This window comes from Schistocerca gregaria, chromosome 7 (assembly GCF_023897955.1).
Source record: "Schistocerca gregaria isolate iqSchGreg1 chromosome 7, iqSchGreg1.2, whole genome shotgun sequence".
Lineage (NCBI taxonomy): Eukaryota > Metazoa > Arthropoda > Insecta > Orthoptera > Acrididae > Schistocerca > Schistocerca gregaria.
Genome location: NC_064926.1, coordinates 22,688,363 through 22,707,681, shown reverse-complemented (window position 1 = coordinate 22,707,681; position 19,319 = coordinate 22,688,363). Strand labels below are relative to the sequence as shown.

At 46.9% G+C, this 19,319-nt stretch overlaps 1 protein-coding gene across 1 annotated transcript in view; it reads left to right on the top strand.

Moving 5' to 3' along the window:
* LOC126281741 (uncharacterized) overlaps positions 1-19,319 on the top strand; it is a 500,256-nt gene that overhangs the window by 225,210 nt on the left and 255,727 nt on the right. Inside the window, exon 3 of the mRNA XM_049980928.1 lies at positions 5,701-6,027. Within this exon, the coding sequence (XP_049836885.1) occupies positions 5,701-6,027 (327 nt within the window). The remainder of the gene's footprint in view (positions 1-5,700; positions 6,028-19,319) is intronic.

Below are 19,319 nucleotides of genomic sequence, written 5' to 3'. Positions count from 1 at the left end.
CCGTTAGGCAGTTCAGAAATGAAGACAATATAAACTAATGAAACACGTTGCAAAAGACTTTAATTGGTGTTGGTTCGTTTAGTAGGCACAGTACTCTGGTTACACAGAACACTGGTGGAGTAACCCAAATCAAGTCCAGGCGTACTCGACTCTGAGCTTTTAACACTATTATCGATTATGAGTGGTTGTTGTTGTTGTTGCTGTGGTCTTCAGTCCTGAGACAGTAAAGCTGTAATTAAGCGTATATAATTATGAAGTGTTTATTGTCTACGCGCTAAGTTCTTTGAATTGTTGGAGGGAAATGAAATATTGTGATGCATGTTTTGTTTTAACTTAACAGTGTGCTAAAATAATGAAACTTTATTAAATATGGCCGTCGAATGGCGCTAGCTGCGCAGCATTTGTGCACCGCCGCCGTCAGTGTCAGCCAGTTTGCCGTGGCATACGGAGCTCCATCGCAGTCTTTAACACTGGTAGCATGCCGCGACAGGGTGGACGTGAACCGTATGTGCAGTTGACGGACTTTGAGCGAGGGCGTATAGTGGGCATGCGGGAGGCCGGGTGGACGTACCGCCGAATTGCTCAACACGTGGGGCGTGAGGTCTCCACAGTACATCGATGTTGTCGCCAGTGGTCGGCGGAAGGTGCACGTGCCCGTCGACCTGGGACCGGACCGCAGCGACGCACGGATTCACGCCAATATCGTAGGATCCTACGCAGTGGCGTAGGGGACCGCACCGCCACTTCCCAGCAAATTAGGGACACTGTTGCTCCTGGGGTATAGGCGAGGACCATTCGCAACCGTCTCCATGAAGATGGGCTACGGTCCCGCACACCGTTAGGCCGTCTTCCGCTCACGCCCCAACATAGTGCAGCCCGCCTCCAGTGGTGTCGCAACAGGCGTGAATGGAGGGACGAATGGAGACTTGTCGTCTTCAGCGATGAGAGTCGCTTCTGCCTTGGTGCCAATGATGGTCGTATGCGTGTTTGGCGCCGTGCAGGTGAGCGCCACAATCAGGACTGGATACGACCGAGGCACAACAGGGCCAACACCCGGCATCATGGTGTGGGGAGCGATCTCCTACACTGGCCGTACACCTCTGGTGATCGTCGAGGGGACACTGAATAGTGCACGGTACATCCAAACCGTCATCGAACCCATCGTTCTACCATTCCTAGACCGGCAAGGGAACTTGCTGTTCCAACAGGACAATGCACGTCCGCATGTATCCCGTGCCACCCAACGTGCTCTAGAAGGTGTAAGTCAACTACCCTGGCCAGCAAGATCTCCGGATCTGTCCCCCATTGAGCATGTTTGGGACTGGATGAAGCGTCGTCTCACGCGGTCTGCACGTCCAGCACGAACGCTGGTCCAACTGAGGCGCCAGGTGGAAATAGCATGGCAAGCCGTTCCACGATCGTCTCCATGGGAGAATAGCAGCCTGCATTGCTGCGAAAGGTGGATATACACTGTACTAGTGCCGACACTGTGCATGCTCTGTTGCCTGTGTCTATGTGCCTGTGGTTCTGTCAGTGTGATCATGTGATGTATCTGACCCCAGGAATGTGTCAATAAAGTTTCCCCTTCCTGGGACAATGAATTCACGGTGTTCTTATTTCAATTTCCAGGAGTGTATATGAACAAGAGGAAAAAACACCGTAAGTAAATTGTACTTCAGTGTTATCAAGAAATACTGTTTATAACCTGTAAGTACCAAAATGTAGAGACATATTGTGCATGTTATATTTTCAGAATAACCACAAAAAATTCTTTATAAATAAAAGCGACCCTTGTGTGATGGAAAAATGCTCAAATTGCAGCAAGCATAAGACGAAAAATCAAGGATGTAATAGTAATATGTACGTCGTGACGGCATTTCCTTATATCTTCGAATTGGATGCACCGTAGCTCCGAAATAGTGTGGGAATCATGCGATACGCTGCGAGCAATGATGATGGTAGGGGCGCTGCGGAAGTACTGAGTGGTGAGGTGGGAATGTGGCCTGGACGGGAGGTGTGCTCGAATACCCGAAGCTGTTAAGGCGAGCCAGCCGCTGTGACCGAGCGGTTCTAGGCGCCTCAGGCGGAACCTCGCTGCTGCTACGGTCGCAGGTTCGAATCCTGCCTCGGGCATGGATGCGCGTGATGTCCTTAGGTTACTTAGGTTTAAGTAGTTCTAAGTTCTAGGGGACTGATGACCTCGGATGTTAAGCCCCATAGTGCTCAGAGCCATTTGAACCAGTTTTGTTGAGGCAGCCTCTCGCGTGAAGTGGGAAATCCAGACTCGAGTCCCAATCCGGCTCCAATTTTTGGTTACCGCCTTTGATTTATGTATCTTTCTTCGCGAATAATACAATTGTAGAATCAGGTAACTAATCGCATCGTATCATAGGTTTAGTGAATCCCTACTATTATTATATCAAACAATTATTATGTGTCATGCAGTCTCTTATTAAAGTTTCTTTATTTTCCACTTTGCAGTCATGTACGCCTTTCGTCTCGATTTTGAATCAGTAAAACTATTTACAACACGACCAGTTAATTATCTGACTCTATTATGAAGCTCAGTAGCCGACGCCCTTTCAAGCAAATCATATGCAATAACACAATCATTGTTTTTCCTTTTACATAGTTAAAGTGATAACTTCCAATAAAAGTTCTTGTATTTTTTAAAGACTACAGTCGCTCTCGAAACCAGTCGTGAGCATATCGCGAATTCTGTGGGTTCGAACCAAATATTATTATTTTACTGAAATAATTAAAAATGGATGACCGACACAAAAACTGATAAATCCCAATTATGATTGGGTGGCTTTAAAAAAGACTTCCTAGCTTTTATTTTGAGTAAACTGCAGCTGAGTGCTCTCCCATAACTCGTAAACATTAAAACATCGTCACGATAACCAACTGCTTGAATGAAACATATATCCGCTATGGAGCAAATTGATTGCGGATTTGAAACGTTCTGTTTTCAGTTGGGTCTCTCTCTGTGCCACTCCCAGCCTGTTGCGTTATCTGGTTGACAATGGTTAAGTTCTACGACGGCCCGCCTTGCTCTGAGCGGGGAATGAAAGATGCGAAATACGAGCAAGGCGGCACAACTGACCGGCGTTCACCTCACTACGTAACACGTCGGCGCATTTCGACACTGAAGGTTCTCATCATCGCGTTGCGATGTTGAAACCATCTTACCAAAACTGCTCAATTACGCCTAGTAGCCAAGCATAATATAAAAATGTTCGTCTTGCTTTACACTTGTTCTCTTCTGTCCCATTCAGCATCGCCGACATGACTCGCACTCACACACTAGGTTGCATCCCCTTCATCAGCAGTTGGGCCTGACTACATACATGCGCGAGCGATGTCTCGCTCGGCGTCCCAGCACACGCCGAAGTGCCTTACATCGATCTACCAGCGAGCTCTTTTACACTGAGTCGATCTCTTCCCCGGCGTTCAGCGAAAGTTGCCATGTGCGTGTTGTAAGGCTCCATCCCCTCTCGCCTATATTTCTATGTAAGTTAATGGTCACGAATTTAATTGAAAGTAAGCGGAAATTACAAAGTTAGGCTGAAAAACCAATCCAGATGTAAACGACGGGACGTTAGGAGCTGTGACCTTGTGCGTAGCACCCATCTCATCTCCCTGTATACTTAATAATAGTATGACAATATTCATTTTTATCAATAGCGAGATGTGCCTGTTTTGTATTCAGTAGCGAAGAAATAGCTCTTATAATTACAATCACCAATTCCAACCCTTATAAGCTTCAGTTGTCATTTACACTCGTCACTGCTTTTACAATACTATTTTTACTCTGGTTAGTACCATTCTGGAAATTTCCTCATGCAAAATACAAGATATTAAACGACACATCCTATAGAACGATTACTGTTTATTTTTATGTACACGTGATTGAATACTTCCGACATTTGGTCTATTTAAACGCGAGTGCAATTTCTTTAACGACTTCTTATTACTGTCTTTTCTCCTGAATTCCTTAATGTCCTTACTCTCATCACATTTCCACTTCTTATCTACTGCCTACGTTTATTTCATTTTAGTCTTCACAATTTTCCACTCCAGATTCTGCTATCTCCACCTGTAACCTGATTTACTGATTCGTTCCACTAACACTCGATTTTTTGTACATATTCATGCTCAAACTGAAAAACTCTCATCATTAGCTAGTGCCTGTCTCGTAAAGAACTTGGCTCCCACTCGATGTGGTACATGTACAATATCCAGCCATCCAACTGACCAGATCGGGTTCTTCATCTCACCACTCAAACTATTGGTAGAAACTTTTAAAGCTATTTTCTGATGCCCTCTTCCCCCACACTAACAGAATGACCCACTCTCCGAGAATGTTCTTCTAAATTTTTTCTGCCTAATCTCGAATTTGGGCAGTTTTTCTTCAATATCTACAGCACGGTGGATTCTTCTGAGTCATCAATTTTCAGATCCGTTCCACAGCCCCCCAATGTGGAATTATCTCCTACACAGAAGGCAACAAGCCTGAGATTGGATCCCTTTGACTGGAAGCTCCAGAAAGACGCCGCAGAGTTGTGGCCCACTGACTGAAAGGAGCACATTACATGTTCCGTACAGGGTGAATCAGAACTCCGCCGACAAACTTTCATAGGTTGTTCAGAGATATTTTCTGTGTATTCTGGTACGAGGAGCCCACGACTTACATCTTCAACTACAGAGATACTCTGCAAGTCAAAGTACGGCGCGTGGTAGAGCGCACCCTGTACCACTACCAGTCATTTCCTTTCCTGTTCCACTCGAAAACAGAGCGAGGGAAAGACGACTGTCTATAGGGCTTCGTATGATGTTTAATTTCGCGTGTCTTCGTGATCTCAATGGGCAGTGTATGTTGGCGCCAGTAGAATCGTTCTGCAGTCAGCTTCAAATGCCACTTCTCTAAATTTTTTGAATAGTATTCTTCAAAAAGGAAGTCTCTCCCCTCCATGGATTCCCATTTACATTCGCGAAGCCTCTCCATAACACTTGTGTGTTGATCGCGCCTACTGGTAACAAATGTAGCAGCTCGCCTGTGAATTGCGTCGATGTCCCAAAAACTCTAGCAGCTTTCAAGAGTAGGTCGCATTAGCGTCCTACATGCGGTCTCCTCTACAGATGAACCACACTCTCCTATCTGGAACTCTCCCAATGAACCGAAGTCGACCATTCACCTTCCCTTCGACACCCCTCAGACGCTCGTTCCATTTCATATCGCTTTGCAACGTTACGCCCAGTTATTTAAACGACGTGACTGTGTCAAGCTCAACACTACTAACGCTGTATCCTACTCATCCACACTAACGTGCATTTTTCTACGTTTAGAGACAGCTTCCATTCATCACACCAACTAGAAAGTTCGTCTGAGTCATCTTATATCCTCCTACAGGCACTCAGCTACGGTACCTTTTCGTACACCACAGCGTCATCAGGAACAAGTGCAGATTGCTGTCCGCCCTTTCCGCCAGGTCATTCATGTACATAGAAAATAACAGCAGTCATATGACACTTCCCTGGGACACTCCACAGATAACCACTCGCCATCGAGGAAAAGACGCTGGTTGTATTACTTAGGGAGTCATCGGGCGACTCACATACCTGGGAACCTATTTGATGTGTTTACAGTGTGGTACCCGCTGCTGGCGGCTGACCGGACGCTTCGGTGTTGTGCCGCAGGCGTGGCGGGGTCTGCGCGGCGGCGGCCGACCACGGCGCCGGCGATGACGCCGACTTCTGCGGCAGCGGCGGCTGCGGGGGCGGTGACGGGCACGGGGTTGGCGCGCGCGGGCAGCGGCCGCTGGCGGCGCTCCGGTGGCGGCTGGGGCGCGCTGCACGACGGCGGGCCCGCCTCCCTGCCCCCGGAGCCGCAGCCGCAGCCGCAGCCGCTGCCCGAGACCGAGCAGGAGTGCGCCGAGGTGTTCCAGGAGCGCATCCGCGCCGCGCACGGCCGCCAGCTGCTGCCGCTCGTCGAGGACCTCGCCGACTGGATCAACAAGACGCTCGGTGAGTCCAGCGGCTGGCTGGCTGTGGGCAGCGAAAACTCGCACCAACTTACAGACGTGTAGAGGGCCCTACGTGCGAGCGGCGGATTGCGTGGATACGCCGCACGGGCGACCGATACCTTCGTAGACTGGACGTGTGTGCGCAAGCTGCAGCGACAGGTCGCCGATCGCTGGTCGCACGGGAATCCTGGGCAATCCGACGGTTCGCACGCAATATGGCTGCCTAGGCGGCTACCAGCGATGAGTGGAAGTATGGCCACGACTCTCTTCTGCAGTTACCGGGGCTATTCGGAAGTAAGATCCGATGGGGTGCGAAACGGAAACCGTCGTTAAATTCCGATGAAGCTTTGCACAGATGTCTCGGGCAGTGTCTCTAGTATGCCCGTCGATCGCGTCACGTCGCTCTCTTCAGTTCTGAGTGCACAGTCAGCACGTGAAGATGCTTAAAACAACACTGTTTCCCGCGAAGTACGAGAGCGTCGTGTGAGATTTCGCCTGATGCCATCCAGCCCACGTAACGTAAGTGCCATACGTTTCCTTCTGCACGACAATTCTCGGCCGCGCTCTTAAGGGGCAATAACGATGCTCCTGCAGCATTTTCCATGGGAGGTGTTTGATCACCCGCTATAGAGCCCGCTATTGACTCTCCCTGAGTTTCATCTCTGTTCACATGAATCGCCAGCTATGAAGACAACGTTCTGGCAGAGACTACGAGCTGCAGACCAGCGTAGAGAATTGGCAGCAAGCGCAGGCGGCTGGCTTCTACGACGAGTGTATCGGAACGTCGGTACAACGCTTCACAAAGTAGCTGGAAGGTGTAGCTAACTGTTGCAAATAAAACAGTTTTTATTTTCACAGTGGTTTCCATTTTCCGACCGATCGTTTTGTTTCGTTTCCCTTTGCCCACCTCGAGTGAGAAACTTACGTTAGAACTCATTGTAACCCAGGGAACACGAACTACTCTGAGAAGTGAAATGGGCGCCAGAGTTGCCATTAAATTAAGAAGTAATACAAAATACGAAGGGCGTTTGAAAAATCCGACGGATGGCACCACCCGCGCGTATTGAGGTATCATTGGAAAGAACGCACACCAAGTTTCATCCATATTGGTCTATTTCTTTGTGTTTGGCATTCGTGTGAATCAAGGAAGTCGGGTGATTGTCAAAAAATGGACGAAAAAGAATTTCGTGGGGTGATTAAACATTACTTTATGAAAGGCAAAACACCTCAGGAGACTAAAGAGAAGCTTGATAAACATTACGCTCACTCTTCACCTTCGATTAGAACAATTTGTAAGTGGTTTCAAAATTTTCCGAGTGGCCATATGGTCACAAGTGATGATGAACGTTCTGGACGCCCTGTGAAGGTTACGACGCCAGAAATCACTGATGAAGTCCATGATATGGTGATGGATTACTGAAGAGTTAAGGTGCGTGAGATTGCTAATGTTGTGGGCATCTCGAATGTACATAAAATTTCACATAAACATTTAGAAATGAGAAAGCTATCCGCAAGATGGGTTCCGCGATTGCTAAAGCATGACCAGAAACGGAATCGTGCGAAGTGTTGCAATGATGGTTTGCAGCTGTTCAGGAAGAAACCGCAGGACTTTAAGCATCGTTTCGTCACTGTGGATGAAACTTGGATACATTACTATAATCCTGAGACCAAACAACAATTTAAACAATGGGTTACTAAGGGAGAACCTGAACCAAAAAAGGCGAAGACCATTCCTTCGGCCGGAAAGGTTATGGCGACTGTCTTTTGGGATTCTAAAGGGATAATCCTCATTGGCTATCTGGAAAAGGGTAAAACTATTGTAGGTGCATATTATTCATCAGTATTGGACCGTTTGAAAACCGAGCTGCAAGAAAAATGCCGGCGACTGGACCGCAAAAAAGTCCTTTTCCATCACGACAATGCACCATCACACCTCAGCAGATGTGTCTCGCAAAATTATTGGAAATAGGATTCCAACTCGTTCACATCCCCCCTATTCTCCAGACTTGGCTTCCTCAGATTACTATTTGTTCCCCAATTTGAAGAAATGGCTGGCAGGACAAAGATTATATTCAAACGAGGAGGTGATTGCAGGAACTAATAGCTATTTTGCAGATTTAGACAGTTCCTGTTATTCGGAAGGGATCAACAAATTAGAACAGCGTTGGACGAAGTGTATAAGTCTAAAAGGACACTATTTCGAAAAATAAAAAAAAGGTTTACCCCAAACACGTAAGTAGTTTTTATTTTTGCACGGACTTTTCAAACGTCCCTCGTACACCCTCCGATTTTAATGTGATTACCATTTTCAAGCTTGTGCTATAGAAGTAGAAATGGTGGGAAGTTCATAATAATAGTCACGATTCAATTGGTTCCGTCTTACGATTTTGAGGTATTTATGAAATAATTATCCTCATTATTATAATTTTTAGCTTCTAAACAGAGTACCATACGTACATACAGTAACGTTAAGAGGACATTTTAATTTAAATGTTCAGGGCAAATCTGTTGTGCAGTTGCACTCTAATGGGTTGTCATTTATATACTCTTAATCTCGTTTATGCAATTTATAACAAGAATTACGATAATCTTGTGAGCAGTGCTGCTGCTGGCAGCACGCTCTGCAGAAACGCGGAGCAAACAGTGCGACCGACTGCAGGCCGTCTGACACGCGAGGGCTCGCCGCGACCCGCCGCTCGTGTGTGAGCCGAGCAGGCGCCACCGCTACGGCCTTACAGAACCCACACTTGCCCACTCGCCACGAGAACAGCGAGGACTTGACCACTCGTGCTGCGCATGTGCACACGACGCCGTCGTCTTTTCGTGTCCCGGCTGCTCTGATACATGCAGCTTGCTGTCGCACGGGTCGTTCGTTGAGCGATGTGATTTTGTCTCTTTTTATTTCTTACGGTTGCAAGAGCAATTCTTCTATTCGTTGTGTGATGCTGAACAGTGAACGAAGAAAGTTCGTGAAAACTTATTATTTGAAACGTTCGATGTCGCACAATTGCTCGTGGGATTTCAGTACGAGGGCAGTCGAGAAAAAGGGTTTGCATGTTAGGTATCTGCTTAAACGATTAAAAATTTAGTGGAACCTAACCGATCAACCCATCAATATCGGAAGAATTACTTTGCTTTGGATATAAACGAAAGTGCTATTGTAAGTTTGCAAAGGCTGGTCGGTCTCAGATTAGACAAGGATGTCGGCAGTGCCCTTTGAAAGGAACCATCCGTCACCTAAATAAGTAAGTCCGGACGCGGGTTTGAACCGTCGTCCTCTCGAATGTGAATTCAGTGTGCCAACCACTGCGCCCCCTCGCTCGACACAATTTTGCCAAGGAAACGTACAAGAAAAAAAAGCTGGAAGATCGCTGGTGGGAAATTGCTCTAAGGATGAGTAAATTACCAAAGTAAATTCACTTGCTGAGGGTGCAGTACGTCGTCATGTGTACATTTATGTCGCAGGAAGGATCACCCATCATTCAGAAAATTGTTGATTACACTTAAGGAAGCAGGTTACTATAAATTATGGTCGTACATTATTATTTTCAGTCCTGCACTACCTGGGCTCCAAAGGTGTTCATTTCTCCATTTGATGGACATAACGACGAATCTGATCAAAAAACGTAATAACACATTATTATAAGCCCAGCGATCTGTTCCTCATAGTTAAAACACAACGAACGACCGCTAAGTTAACGACGCGCGAGCGAATGGTGTGTGAGAAGCGTGAGTGTCGGTAAATCTCAATTATCAGCTCTGATTTCTCGAATTTTCTCATTGTGTCCACTTCGCGGGACGTAGTAATGTGTCGTCCGACTCTTCCAGGAAGGTACTCTCTCGGAAACTCAACATTAAATCTCTCAGCGATGCACAACGCCTCTGTTGCAGCGTTTGCCACTGGAGTTTGTTAGGCACCTGCGCAACACTCTCACCCGACTGGAGGATGCCGTGACGAAATGCAGCGCTTTATGGCGCACCTTGTCTCTCTCTCCTGTTAATCGAAACACGTTAATTTTACATTCAATTTCTTTATGTTTTTGCTATTTGTGTGAGACAAGTTCTTTTACATCTACGACGGCGTGTTGGCAAGGAGTGCCACCGATTTTTTTTATGTGTAAACACTTACAGGTTTTTAAATGAAACAAACGTTATTAACATTATACATCCTTATTCTTCGTGTCTGCATATTTGCAGCTCTCTGCCGGTAGAAGGCTGCGAATCGTAGCGGTGTGTAACGTAATTACGCCTGTGCGTGAGAGACGGCGTGCTGTGCTAGAGTTTACAGTCCGCCCACACACGGAGCTCGCAGCAGCCTCTGGCAGGCCACGCCACACACGAGCGCTGTGACACAGGCAACAGCACGAAAAAAACAAAAAAAAAAAAACAAAAAAAACTCCTTCGAGGACTCCACTTCGATAGAGATGAAGCAGTGCGAGCAGAAATGAGGTTGTGGGTCTGCAACAAAGTCATTTTTTCAGTGACGGTAGCAACAAACTGGTCTCTCGTTACGAGAAACGTTTTCGTCGCCAGGGTGACTATGTCGAGAAATAAATATGTAGACCTGAAGAAAGAAGATGTACAATGTTAGTAACGTTTGCTTTATTTACAAAGCTTTGAGAATTTTCACATAAAAGAAATCGTATGCATGACTTTTTGAGCACGCCCCCGAGTAGGCAGCAGGCTGGCAAATTAGTAATATTTCCGCTGTTAAGCCCTTGGATTGAATCTTGTGAATTTAGTGGTGCTGTACGCTCCTTTTTTAGATAAGGGATTTGGTTGCAGATGGCACTGGATAAAGGATGTGGAATGAATATTAAAGAATGTCAGGAGACGAGACGTAGGCGGTGGGCGGCGGCCGTAGCATTGCAGTTACGTGGATTGCAGCTTTCGTTTGGAATGAAAGAGGCAGGGCAGAGTATAATTGATAGGACACAGATACAAATCTCAGGAATGATTTGACGGTGGCGAACGCGGTTGGAATGATCCTAGGAAAGGATGTGAGGAAGCTGGGACACGGTAGCAGAGGCCAGGGGCCGCAAGGATGTGTGTGACTCAGTGGGCCTTCGGGATCCGTTTTTGCGCAAGGCACAGGACTGGCGAAGGTATTCCACTCGTTTGAAGGTATAGGGGAACTCTTGTCAGCTGGTACAGGATACGGGTGGCCAAGGAGGGAGGAGGCAGCGTGCACGAGTACACAGCGTGTATAAGAACATGTGTCACAAGCTTTAGGGATTTATTCTTGATGTTAAAACATTACATAAGCACATATGAACTTGGGTCCAAAAATCCTTCGTTTGGGACGTATGAAACGATTTATTATTTATGGCAGAAAAATTATAGTTTTTTTGCTAAACTTACAAAAATTGTTGGAAGTGACCATCTCCTGCTTCCGTGAATGTCCGGAGCCTGCGTTCCATACTCCTCATGTGTTTAGTATTTGGTTACATCGATTATGGATACGCTCCCTCAGAACATCCACACTGAGTACAGGAGTTCAGTACACCAGTGATCTTAACTGTTTCCAAAAGAAAAAAATCCTTTAGATTTAAATCTGGCGTTAGAGCAGGTCATCCAATGGATCCCCGTCGACCAAACCAGCTGTTCGGGAACTGGTTAAGGAGATACTGGCTAACTATCCGTGTAAAATGAGGTGAAGGAACATCGTACATAAACTACGTTCGTAGAATGACGTTTGGAGGTACAGCATCAAGTAAATGAAGCAACTAGTGTCTGACAAACTTCTGACACGTTTTTCTCGGAAGACGCTGCGGAAAGAAGTGGAGGCCATAGACCTGATCGTGAATGATTCCACATGTTGAGCCCGAACCTCTGTTAATGTCAGCCTTGTCGCACGTCATCAGTGTTTTCTTAAGCCCATCCTTCATTGTTATGATGATTGGAGAACCAATTACGTGAAAAGCCAGCTTCATCAGCGAATCAAGTACTTGCCAAGGACTGCAGAAACACACACAGTGCCTTAACATGCGTTGAAGGAAGTTATTCTTGCCTGAAAGTCCGACTCATTTAATTTTTACACCCGTTAAGGCGATGCGGGTACAGCAGATTTTCGTTCTGAATCTTGCAGAATGTCGTGCGATTAACACCTTCCTTTCTCGCTATCCTCCTTGTACTAGTTGATGGGAGTTGATCCACAATATGAGGAACCCATTCTTGAAATTCAAGCATTCGTACATTATGTGTTATTCCATCACCTGGAACTCTCTCCTCAAATAAGTCTCTACCGCAGGTGTTTGTGGAGTCCTACAAACGTTCTTGGGCAAGGTAACTGACAGCCTACAAGGGTAACGTTCAGCACAAAGTTGACATGCTGCGTCCATGTTCAGATCTCCTAGGCCGTACACACGGTGCAAATCCGTCACTTAAGACAGTAAATATAGCGTTGTGATGCGTTGTGGTGGAATTTACTCTAAGAGAGAACAGACGACAATCAGAGAAAACAAAACAAATTCTGTAAACAAGAAAGTGAATAATAAATATGCGAGCCGGCCTGTGTGGCAATGCGGTTCTAGGCGCTTCAGTCTGGAACCGCGTGACCGCTACGGTCGCAGGTTCGAATCCTGCCTCGGGCATGGATGTGTGTGATGTCCTTAGGTTAGTTAGGTTTAAGTGGTTCTAAGTTCTATGTCCTAGCATTTGTAGATTTAGAGAAAGCTTTTGACAATGTTGACTGGAATACTCTCTTCCAAATTCTAAAGGTGGCAGGGGTAAAATAAAGGGAGCGAAAGGCTATTTACAATTTGTACAGAAACCAGATGGCAGTTATAAGAGTTGAGGGGCATGAAAGGGAAGCAGTGCAGTGGTTGGAAAGGGAGTGAGACAGGGTTGTAGCTTCTCCCCGATGTTATTCAATCTGTATATTGAGCAAGCAGTAAAAGAAACAAGAGAAATATTCGGAGTAGGTATTAAAATCCATGGAGAAGAACTAAAAACGTTGAGGTTCGCCGATGACATTGTAATTCTGTCAGGGACAGCAAAGGACTTGGAAGAGCAGTTGAACGGAATGGACAGTGTCTTGAAGGGAGGATATAAGATGAACATCAACAAAAGCAAAACGAGGATAATGGAATGTAGTCGAAACAGTCGGGCGATGCTGTGGGAATTAGATTAGGAAATGAGATAAAGTAGTAAAGGAGTTTGCTATTTGGGGAGCAAAATAACTAATGATGGTCGAAGTAGAGAAGATATAAAATGTAGATTGGCAATGGCAAGGAAAGCGTTTCTGAAGAAGAGAAATTTGTTAACATCGAGTATAGATTTGAGTGTCAGGAAGTCGTTTCTGAAAGTATTTGTATGGAGTGTAGCCATGTATGGAAGTGAAACATGGACGATAAATAGTTTGGACAGGAAGAAAATAGAAGCTTTCGAACTGTGGTGCTACAGAAGAATGCTGAAGATTAGATGGGTAGATCACAAAACTAATGAGGAGGTATTGAATACAATAGGGGAGAAGAGGAGTTTGTGGCACAACTTGGCGAGAAGAAGGGACCGGTTGGTAGGACATGTTCTGAGGCATCAAGGGATCACAAATTTAGCATTGGAGGGCAGCCTGGAGCGTAAATATCGTAGAGGGAGACCAAGAGATGAATACACTAAGCAGATTCAGAAGGATGTAGGTTGCAGTAAGTACTGGGAGATGAAGAAGCTTGCACAGGACAGAGTAGCATGGAGAGCTGCATCAAACCAGTCTGAGGACAGAAGACCACAACCACAACAACAACAACAACAACAACAACCAGTTGTAGGTTACCAGGTTACACTACAGGGAATTCCTTTCATATACCCCCAAACAAAAGGATTTTTCTAGCCATGAGCTTTTTGTATTGTTTGTTGTTAAGAATAAATTGCCAAAGTTTCTAACACAAGTTTTTATTTACCTTGTATATTGGGAGAAAATTGCAACTAAAAGCCAGCAACCATTGTGTTACAAGGGCTTACGTACAGGCACATATTAAGCACTGAATGTTCTTCGCACCATGTCGTTTGCTTTTGCACTGTGTGATAACTAATTATTTCTTCGTTAATATCACGCTTGTTTGATCGAAATTTCACACATTGTGAAAGTGGACAAGCTAGGGCTAATATGTATTGCTTAATGTGTGAGTGCAGTCATCTGAAGATGGTCATGTGCAAATGAAAAGAATTATGGCTTTAGCAAAGAGATGAATATAAAATCGGTACCGCTAGCGTTTATTTTTAAATGTCTCCAAGAATGTTCCCAATACGGCCGTAAAAGTTCAAAGTAATGTACAAAATTGGTTCAAATGGCTCTGAGCACTATGGGACTTAACAGCTGAGGTCATCAGTCCCCTAGAACTTAGAACTACTTACACCTAACTAATCTAAGGACATCACACACATCCATGCCCGAGGCAGGATTCGAACCTGCGACCGTAGCGGTAGGGCGGTTCCAGACTGAAGCGCCTAGAAACGCTCGGCCACTCCAATGTACAAAATTACTGAGTGCATGGATTCCTAGGATTTGAAGGGAGTACAAAATCTTCGTGGGGATGGAAGATGGAATGAATGAGGGTGTTTCGAGACGGGAATAATAAAAAATAGTGAAAAGTGAAGGTGCTGGTATTAATGCTTCAGGTGGTCTATATGGTCTCCCCTCATATGACTACAACGAACATAAACTTCATACAGCCACGTGAAACTGTCAGAGAAGTCCCCCTTTGGAATATTCTTCCACTCGCAACTCACCTTGGATTCAACGTTTGTGCGAATTTCTGCACTGTGTCGTTTCGTGGTAGGTTCGTATTGACAGCACGAAGTCTCGCCGCCGTGATAGTTTTTTCCAGAAAAGATTTGTCCGCGTTCTGCAGTTCAGTCAAGTCCTGGCGTCGCTGCTTTTGTTCGCGAGTGAACGCGTGCAGAGCAAAAACTGCACACACTTTTCTCTTCTTAGAACATTCTGGAGAATGTCTGTAACGCTTGATTTAGATATGTTGGTTCATTGAGATTTGTGACATAACAACGTTGACATACTGTGTAACACTGCCTGCTCACAGCTGACCGGTCCTGTGCACATCTGTTGTTTACAGTTGCTAGTTCACACTGCCACTGCAGTTAATCCACTGCGTCAACCATTTTCCACGTGCAGTGAGGCGACAAAAGCCGTGGGATACCTCCAAATGTCGTGCCGGACCTCCTTTTTCCCGGGGTAGTGCGACAACTCGAGGTGGCGTGGACTCAAAAAGTCGTCGGAAGTCCGCTGCGGAAGTATTGGGGACTGCTGCCTCTATAGCCGTCCAGAATTGTGAAAATGTTGCTGGTGCGGGATTTTGTGCTCGATCTAACCTCTCGATTGCGTCCCAAAAATGTTCGATAGGATTCGTGACGGGCGATATAGGTGGGCGAAACACTCGCTCAAATTGTCCGGAATGTTTTTCAAAGCAATCGCGAACAAATGTGGTCCGACGACATCCGCAAAAATTCCATCGTTGTTTTGGAACATGAAGTTCACGAGTGGCTGGATATGATCTCCAAGTAACCGAACAGAACCATTTCCAGACAATGGTGGGTTCAGCTGGACGAGCGGCCCCAGTCCGTTGCACGTAAACACAGCCCACACCTTTACAGAGCCACTGCCAGCTCGGACAGTGCCCCGGCAGGTTGGGTCCACAGTTTCGTGGGCTCGCACCACACACTGTCTCGACCACGAGCTGTTACCAGCTCAAGTCGGGACTCAGCTGGCTCACGAGCTGTTACCAGCTCAAGTCGGGACTCAGCTGGCTCACGAGCTGTTACCAGCTCAAGTCGGGACTCAGCTGGCTCACGAGCTGTTACCAGCTCAAGTCGGGACTCAGCTGGCTCACGAGCTGTTACCAGCTCAAGTCGGGACTCAGCTGGCTACGCCACGGTTTACCAGTCGTCTGCCGTCCAACCGATTTGGTCCCGAGCCCAGGACAGGCGCTGGAGGCGATGTCGTGCTGTTATCACGAGCAACCGCGTCGCTTGTCTGCCGCCGCAGCCCCTCAACGCCACTGTCCAGACGGTTAAGTTCGTCGTACGTCGCACATTAAGTTCTGCAATTATTTCACATAGTGTTGCTCGTTTGTAAGCACTGTGAACTCTCCGCAAATACGGCTGCTCTCGGTTCGTTAAGTGAGGGCCATCGGCTACTGCGTTGCCCGTGGTGAAAGGTAATGCCTGGAATTTGGTGTTCTCGACACGCTGTTGATCCTGTGGATCTCTGAATGTTCTATTCCCTGACGAGTTCCGAAATAGGATGTCCCATGCCTCTAGTTGTAATTGCCATTCCACGTTCACTGTCTGTTAATTCCCGTCGTGCGACCGTAATCGTGTCGGAAACCTTTTCACTTGAACCAGCTGAGTTCAAATGACAGCTGTGACCTTTTGTATGTTCTGTGCGCCACACTGCCGCCATCTGTACATGTGATGTCGCTAGCCCACGGACTTTGTTACCTCGGTATATGTCCGTGATGTCGCTATCCCATGAACTTTGTTACCTCAGTATATGTACACCATTTGATATGTAAGTGATATCAGTGTTATTCCTAGGTCATGGGATAATAGATTTTTAACTGTATTATTGCGCTTTCAGCCGTCTCGTTAGCGAAATGCGACAGAGAGAAGTTGGGAGCGGAGCCCTTCGGCGGGAGGTTTTGTTGTCAGCGGTAAGGCACGCTGCTGTTTGAGCAGCGTCAGTGCAGTGTCCGGGGGGGGGGGGGGGGAGGCGGGGGGGGGGGGGTGCTGACCCTGAAGCCCTCCCGCCCTGCAGGGAAACCCCGGGCGTCAGCGGCGGCCCGTCGATAGCGGCATCCGCCTCTCCCAGCCCCTGCGGCTCTCTGCCCTTCAACTTCGCGCACAAAGAAGCTGCTCAGCACCCAGTCCGAAGCTCACATACACTAATGTTACAAAAACAGTTCAGTTGTATGGTACCGTCTTGTATTTTCTCAGATACACAAATTTTGCAACCATTGTGTGCTAGAATAGTAGTCACAGTAATACCGAGCGATATTCTTAACGACTATCGACAATTATTCATAATTACGGGTGCTATCGTACATGCCGTTAAAGGACTGTTGAAAAAGCAACGGAAACCTGATACAGCACGTGCCTTTAGGCTCGATGCACACAGTGAAGGGCCACGCTGGCTCGCGTCGTTAACACGACGACATAGCGACGATAACCGCGCAGCATTGTAAATGCTCGAGTCATGTGTCTTTAAAAAATTAAAAGAAACTATATTTGGCACTTTTTTAAGGCTTTGTGTATGTAGGTTAATGAGGAATTACTTAACGCGGCATTACAGAGCAAAATTGTTTTCGATCTTGACCTACGTCCGTATGCTGTTACAACTGTCATGAATGTTGATCCATTCAGTGTCAGTATTTGAGCGTGTTGTTGCGCTCCGCCGTAAATGTCATGTACGAAGTCTGCTACTAAGTAAACGAGATCGATGCTGCAAGGCGGGAGTCTCCTCCGAAGTGGCGTCCATTAAGGCTCCTGCACACCCAGCATTCGTTTCCTTCACTACTTACCAACATGTCGTTTTCCGCCAGTCTGAAGAGTAGTTGTGCTGTTTATGCCTGCCGGTGGACGGCAGCAATATATCTAGTGGAATCAATTTCCACTCTACAGCAGAGTATGCGCTAGTTTCGAGCTTCCTGTGTTCCAGGCCAGGAATCGAACTGGTACCTTCGTCTTGTGCGAAGAAACTCTCTACCGACTGACCTACCCACTTCTGCAGCATTTTATACACGTAGATGTGCTTCACACAGCATTCCTGTTTTTCATTCGCCTCCCATTACTCGTCCTAAGTTCGAATGACGTTTTTCTTATGAAATTCTTTGACTCTCCTCCTGCAACGTGAGCACAAAAATAAACAAGAGTGCTGAGGTTACTAAGAAGCCATTAATCGTCAGATATTTTTGGAGTGCGTCAAGTTTCATCGAGATGATCGCCAGAGTGGCAGTGCACGTGCCCTGCATTACAGACGCGTCCTCCCGTGCTCGTGGAGGCTAAAACGACTCAGCTCACGACCAGCATCGCGGAGAACAACCTGCTGAACTTTTCTGAGCACTGGGAGAAACGACAGAACGCTTCTGTCCGATCAAAGGGGTCCTATTTCGAATAGCGGGTAGAACAGCGTTCTGTATATTTGTGAGTCCATTATGTCGGAGTTATCTGAATTCTAACGTCGCCAAATTTCTGTTGCCCTAAGATGGGTGCACCCATAACAAAAGGAGGCGAAGTGTTTTGACTTTTAATAGTCACCGTATCGAACAGCTGTACCGTATACAAGCATAGCGGAAAAGCACCATCTGATAAGTCACGACCCGGAAGGAACTGCGTGCTCAGTGATCGTGACGGACAGTCAATGAAAAAGATTGTGATGAAAAATAAGAGGGCGACAGTTGCAAAACTCATTCTGGACGTGAATTTGGCGCTCGCGAACCCCGTCAACAGTAAATCAACACAAAGAGACTTCCAGAAACAGGGAACTGCAGGACGAGATTCAGTTTCAAAACGACTCGTGCAGTGATACAGATGGCCGTAACAGGGAAACATGGTGCCGAAGAGACAAAATCTGGCCTACGTAGCAATAGAAGAGCGTCATACGGTCGGATAGGTCTCGTTACGCACGTTTTTAACTTGTGGATGAGTTTACGTACCCGAGAGTGAAACACGGCGGCGGTTCGGTGACGATTTGTGCAGCCGTAATGTGTTGCCCAGTGGTACTCTACGAGGTGGCACGACTGCCGAGCACTACGTCGACACTCGGCTGAGTAGGTCCGTCCTGTAGCACAGTGTTCCACAGGGACGATCATGCGTTCCAAGCCAACAGGGACCCCGTTCAGACACTCGGCTGAGTAGGTCCGTCCTCTGGCACAGTGTTCCACACCGACGATCATGCGTTCCAAGCCAACAGGGACCCAGTTCAGACACTCGGCTGAGTAGGTCCGTCCTGTGGCACAGTGTTCCACAGCGACGATCATGCGTTCCAAGCCAACAGGGAGCCCGTTCAGACACTCGGCTGAGTAGGTCCGTCCTGTGGCACAGTGTTCCACAGGGACGATCATGCGTTCCAAGCCAACAGGGACCCCGTTCAGACACTCGGCTGAGTAGGTCCGTCCCTTGGCACAGTGTTCCACACCGACGATCATGCGTTCCAAGCCAACAGGGACCCAGTTCAGACACTCGGCTGAGTAGGTCCGTCCTGTGGCACAGTGTTCCACAGCGACGATCATGCGTTCCAAGCCAACAGGGACCCCGTTCAGTTGATCGTTTGAGTAGGTCCGT